The following is a 5768-nucleotide window of genomic DNA, read 5'->3' on the forward strand; positions in this document are numbered from 1 at the left end:
ATATAATAAATCTTTTCAAGTGGGAGTAATGTATTCTTTAAAGATATGGAAACAATAAATATGTTTTAGTGATTTGTACATATTAGTACGTAAGCCGAACAGTGATGATTTACCGCTAAATCACCATAAATCTAATAAAACTATTATACAAGCTAGATCGAGTTTAAGATAATTTCATTTGAAAATTACGGATTAATATCCTAAACCACAAAGTGAAGAGGTTATCTCAATTTGATCTCTTGGTTTCCAAGTACTTATGCACCATAATCACTGTTCATTAACGTATTTCGGTTTATTTTCAATAAAAATATATTCTGATTCGAAAATTTGTGTGAGACATTTTGTAAAGCCTTTTCAGCATACAAAATATTTAATAGATCCCAAAATCTAGTTTCACTAACTAAAAGTTGACCCCGTATATCTAATCTCAGCCCAATTAGGAATTGGACTGAACCTCGGGTCAAATTAGGCAACCCATTTCCAAATCCGAATAGGCAATAAAACATAAAACGACACCCTTACCCTTCCTTTCTCTTCTTAACACTACCCACCCACCTACCCTTTTCCAGAAACAAAAAATCCCACAACCCTTTCTTCTTCCACCTTCATCACCACAACCCAAAAAAAATTCCCCATCCTCAAAACTTGTCCAATCCCAATCCTCAATCCTCAAAACCCAAACTTTCCTATTCATCCAAACCCTTTTTCAGACATGGATGATAGTTGTGCTGTCTGTGCTGAATCTCTTGAATGGGTCGCTTACGGTGCATGTGGCCATCGTGAAGTCTGTTCCACCTGTGTCTCTCGTCTTCGCTTCATCTGTGGTGATCTCAAATGTTGCATATGTAAAACTGAATCACAATCTGTTTTTGTCACCAAGGTTAGATTTTTATTATTATTTTTATTATTATTATTTTTTTTAATGTATATAAATTTAACTTTTTATTATGTTTTTAGGCATTAGGTGATTATACAAGGACAATAAGTGATTTTAATGTGTTTCCAACGAATGGAAGTGAAGGGCAGAATGGATCTTATTGGTATCATGAAGATACAGGGGCGTTTTTTGATGATGCAGATCATTATAGAATGATTAAAGCAATGTGTAGATTGTCTTGTAGTGTTTGTGACAAGATTGATGAGAAAAGAGGGATCGGCAATGAGGGGAGTATTAGTATTAATAATAAGAGGAGGGTGAAGTATAGGAATATTGAGCAGCTGAAGAGTCATATTTTTCATAAGCATCAGTTGGTTATGTGCGGGTTGTGTTTGGAAGGAAGAAAGGTTAGTTTTTCGCTTAACCTTACTTGTGTTTGGTTACTATAATGTGTTTTAATGTAGCAATTTTTTGTTTGTGTTAACTTTGATTATATAGATTGAATGCATAACCAAATTAGTGTTTAATATCCATGTAAACAATTTTAATGCAATTTTATGTATGTTAAGCATTGGTACTTTATGCTTTTAGAAGTGTTGTGAAGTAGCCCCAAATTAGTCTATGTATAGTGTGCTAGAAACTTTGATAATGTTTAATTTTAATGCATGTCTAGCGCTTTGGTGTGTTTGATTGATGCAAGGGAATTTTTCATAATATCCATGTAAACAATAGACATTCTCTAGTGAAAACTAAGATTAGGAAAGTAAAAAATTTATGTGCAATCTAATATAGCGCTGCTTTCTCTAGACTTTCAGAAGCGGAACATTGAAATCTTTGTAAATTTTTGTAGTTATTTGCAATTTGATAGGATCGCGTATCAGTTATAATGGGTGTACAACATTTAGTTTTAACCACAAGCTACAAAGTATCAGTGTTATGTCAGTATAAAGTTTTATCTGATGTGTAAGGGAAGGGCCAGAGGTTACTGAGTGTGTAGGGAAAGGGTCGGAGGTTCCATTTGTTTATGGCCCAAGAAGCGTAGGTTTCAGTGTAACTTGTTTTCAATAACGCGAAATAGTAAATGGATCCCGTAAACTTTTTTTGTTTACTTTCCTTTTGGATAAGTACGTACATTTGCTAGATAGTTTTTTTTCTGGAGATCCTTTTCCTTTTGTTGCAGTGGCATGAAACCAGATAATATAGCTATTATGAAAGTTCATAATCTTCACTTTGTAGGAGATAATTGTTCTTAAATGTGAATTGATTTGTTATATTTCTTTTCTTTATTTTCGTAGAAAAAGGAAACCCTCCTGTTGTTTTGGGATGAGCACATGATGAGTGCCTCTATTGGTGACTTAGTAGGGATGTCTTAAGCATATGCAGATGCCGAATTCACCTTTTTCTCATGTATTTTCATATAATTTACAATTAAAACTTTAAAACGTCAACCATTTTTTTTTTATGTATATCGTGTATGTATGTATTCTCAGTTGTCGTAAACAATGTCACTGATTTCTGGTGTATTTTCTTACAGATATTTATTTGTGAACAAAAGCTGTATACGAAAAAGCAACTGCGTCAGCATATTAGCACAGGCGATTCAGAGGTAGATGGCAGTGAGAGTGAGCGGGGTGGTTTCATGGGTCATCCTATGTGTGAATTTTGCAAGACATCGTTCTATGGAGATAATGAGCTGTATTCACATATGCTTTCTGCACATTATACTTGCCACATTTGCCAAAGGTAGATCCCTACTTGTTCTGTTAACGTAGATGGCTGTTCCTTTTTGCTGTCCCACAGAGGTTAGACCTTGCGCCTAGACCTTAAAACCTGACATATTATCGTTTTGCCTTTTCTATTGCAGACAAAATCCAGGGCAGTTTGAGTATTACAAAAATTATGATGATTTGGAGGCAAGTCATTTTTACTTCTTCCCTATGTTCTATTATTATATCTGTGCCACCTTCAAATTTATTGTTAATTGTCATACAGAAAAGAGATTAGCTAATTCCTTTTTTTTTTGTCTTCCTCACAGATGCATTTCCGCTCATCACATTTCCTATGTGAGAATGAGGCCTGCCTTGCGAAAAAGTTCACTGTGTTCACTTCGGAATCCGAAATGAAGGTGAATACATTTTTCTTATTTGTATTCAGATCTTTGGGCTATTATTACTTTGACAATGTTCTTTTACAATCCAGGTTTAGTATTTTTTTTCCCCTTATTTTCGGGTCTTTTTAAATCTAAGGGTTTCTTTTATTCTTTTTAGAGGCATAATGCTCTGGAACATGGGGGGAATATGTCGCGTTCTAAGCGCAATGCTGTTCTTCAGGTACTTAAATCTTCCTTGTCTTACTGCAGCTTATAAATAAAAACATCGACTGTTTAGTATGTACAGTATACCACTAAGTTCTTATATGTATATATTCATGTTTTCTTTTTTGTTGTATCTCATGAGATGTGTTCAGAAAAATGTAATATTCCCCTTTTTTGTCCAGATACCGACAAGTTTCCGGTACCGGCGGAGTGAACAAGATCATCGTCGTGGAAGGGGGCGAGGGTATCCTTCAGATTCTTCTGAAGACCAACTTTCATTGGCTGTTCGAGCCAGTTTGGAAACATCCACTTCAGATAACACAAGTCATGACCAATCATTCCAGCCTCGATTAGTTCTTGATCATAGAGAAATGAGTGAAATTGATGAACTTGTACCTCCTTTTGAATCATTGGCTACTACTGATTCAGAGGCATCTTCTAGATATCTTCAAGCAGTTGCTCAAAGTTCCAGGAATGTTACACTGCAAGAGTCATTTTTTCCACCACTTCCAGTGGCAGCAACGAGCACTCAACAAAAGCCTAAAAATGAGGGGCTGGCTAAGAGCACAATGGCTACTCGACTCCGCAAAAATGGTAAAGTAAATGTCCTCAATTCACCCAAGGGGTGGTCAACAACAAACAATGGACTTGCATTATCTTCTAGTTCGTATTCTCAAGCTAGGTCCGCAGTAAATCATGGAATTGTAGCATCATCTGTATCTGCAAGTTCTCCACTGACTAAGACTGCAAATGGTTCAACCTCTTCTAGTTATGCAAGTACTGCACAGGTTAGACCAACAGCTGGTTCTGGAAGTTCGTCGTGGAACACAGGAAGTAATGCCCAGTCCAGGGCCACAACAAATCCTGGACCTGTATTTCCATCTGTTTCTGCAAGCTCCCCCCTTACTAATACAGCAGTTACTAATGGGCCCAACTCTTCTAGTTATGCAAGTACTGCACAGGCTAGACCTGCAACTGGTCAGGGACTTCCATCGGCTAGTTCTGGAAGTTATATGGGTAGCACTGCACGTGTTAGTCACTCTGTATCGGCCCCTAACCTTGTTCAAAGGGGATCTCTGGATACTTCCATGTCAGATTTTCCTCCCGTTTCGGCCACACAAAAGAACAAGTCACCCACAAGCAGTCAGCTGAAGGTGGAAAACGTTCAAACAGCAAACAAAGACTTGGTGACAAGAATCAAGACTGCACTAGAAGATGATAAGAGTAAATACACTGCTTTTAAAAGCATATCTCTTGAGTACAGGCTCGGGGAGATTGGCACGGCAGAATATCTTGCCTATGTGCAACAGTTTGGGCTGACACATCTTGTTCCTGAGCTTGCCAGACTCTGCCCTGATGACCAGAAACAGAGAGAGCTTCTTGAAACCTACAATGCTAGTGTGCTGTATGATAGTACTCGAGAGAATGGATTAATCTCCAGTGGCTTACGTTTAAAGGGAAGTAAAAGTTCCAACAAGGGAAAAGGGAAGTGTGTGGAGGACACTGATAGCGGTTCCAAGGAAAAGTTAGCAGATAACTTTATGAGCACTGTAAAGAAACTGCAGCCAAGTTATAGGCCTGCAGAAGAAGAGGTGGAGGTTTTAACAAAGGATGGTTACCGTCGTTCCAGCGGAAACTCAAAGACACCTGTTACTGTCGAGCAACTGGAACCCAGTTCTAGTAATTTATCAAAGTCAAATGGAGCTGGTGTTGGCTCCAGCATTAGTTTGGGTGGTGGAGGTAGTAAGCCCCGGAAGAAGACTTCGAAATTCCATAGACTGCGTCTAGGTGAGGAATATGACCCACAGTATGATGGTGTTCCTGGGCAAGAGGAGACACCTCAGTTAACCGAAGATTTGGAAGGGCAGGCAGTTCGCGGTGTTTGGCGTAATGGTGGAGGTCTGAGACTTGTTGCACAGACTCTGAAAGATCCAGCGAAATGATGAAGTGCTTATCTGAAAGCTAGTTTTGGATGGGATACTATTGTCTATATGGTCTACTTCTGCCCATTTCCTTTTGGATCAATTTCCCTGATTTTGTGAAAAGTGGTGGTGTATAATGGTTTGATGGTGATTTTTCAACAAAGATTGTGTCGTTTGGTCATCTGTGTGAAGAGAAGAGAAGAAAATAGGACATGGTTTTAGTTGAGCAGTACTTTAATCCATGTGAATAGGTATGGTTTGAAGCTGCAGGCGTCTTTTACTTCGTAAAAAGATAGAAAGAGAAAAGAAAAGAAAAGTAGTTTTGGGTTTTGTTTCCCCCTTTCTTGTTATTTTATTTATCAAATGTTGTGTAGTGGACAAGATATATATATAATTTTCTTCGTACTTTCTGTCAAGTTAATCTCTTGTTCTAGTTATTTGTCGCATTAATATGAAGTTCTTTTGAATTGAGCGATGTTTAAAATGATTACTATAAGTTTGGATTGGTTGCTTATATTTTTTCTTCTACTTTCTCATCTCTCTTCCTTGAAAAAAAGAACTCTTCCTTGAAACCCTAATTTTAATTGAGAAGATATTATACGATATCGTATTGGAGTATGATTACTATAAAAGCAGGTGGAGAACAGAAGTGACG

At 37.5% G+C, this 5768-nt stretch overlaps 1 protein-coding gene across 1 annotated transcript; it reads left to right on the top strand.

Moving 5' to 3' along the window:
- The first annotated feature begins 558 nt into the window (after positions 1 to 558).
- LOC147481008 (RING/U-box superfamily protein) lies at positions 559 to 5529 on the top strand. Its single transcript, XM_086576365.1, has 7 exons — positions 559 to 880; positions 958 to 1284; positions 2412 to 2620; positions 2742 to 2790; positions 2913 to 3002; positions 3145 to 3207; positions 3374 to 5529. Exons 1-7 carry the CDS (start codon positions 713 to 715, stop codon positions 5132 to 5134), a joined length of 2667 nt encoding a protein of 888 aa, XP_086432491.1. The 5' UTR covers positions 559 to 712; the 3' UTR covers positions 5135 to 5529.
- The last annotated feature ends 239 nt before the right edge of the window (positions 5530 to 5768 follow it).

The sequence above is a fragment of the Coptis chinensis genome, chromosome 8, assembly GCF_015680905.1.
Source record: "Coptis chinensis isolate HL-2020 chromosome 8, ASM1568090v1, whole genome shotgun sequence".
NCBI classification, from domain to species: domain Eukaryota; kingdom Viridiplantae; phylum Streptophyta; class Magnoliopsida; order Ranunculales; family Ranunculaceae; genus Coptis; species Coptis chinensis.

Excerpts from the sequence above, each read along its gene's own strand:
- LOC147481008 (XM_086576365.1), top strand. The coding sequence starts at position 713 with ATGGATGATAGTTGTGCTGTCTGTGCTGAATCTCTTGAATGGGTCGCT. Across the intron at positions 3,003-3,144 it reads CTTCGGAATCCGAAATGAAG|AGGCATAATGCTCTGGAACA; the intron begins GTGAATACATTT and ends TATTCTTTTTAG. Across the intron at positions 3,208-3,373 it reads AGCGCAATGCTGTTCTTCAG|ATACCGACAAGTTTCCGGTA; the intron begins GTACTTAAATCT and ends TTTTTTGTCCAG.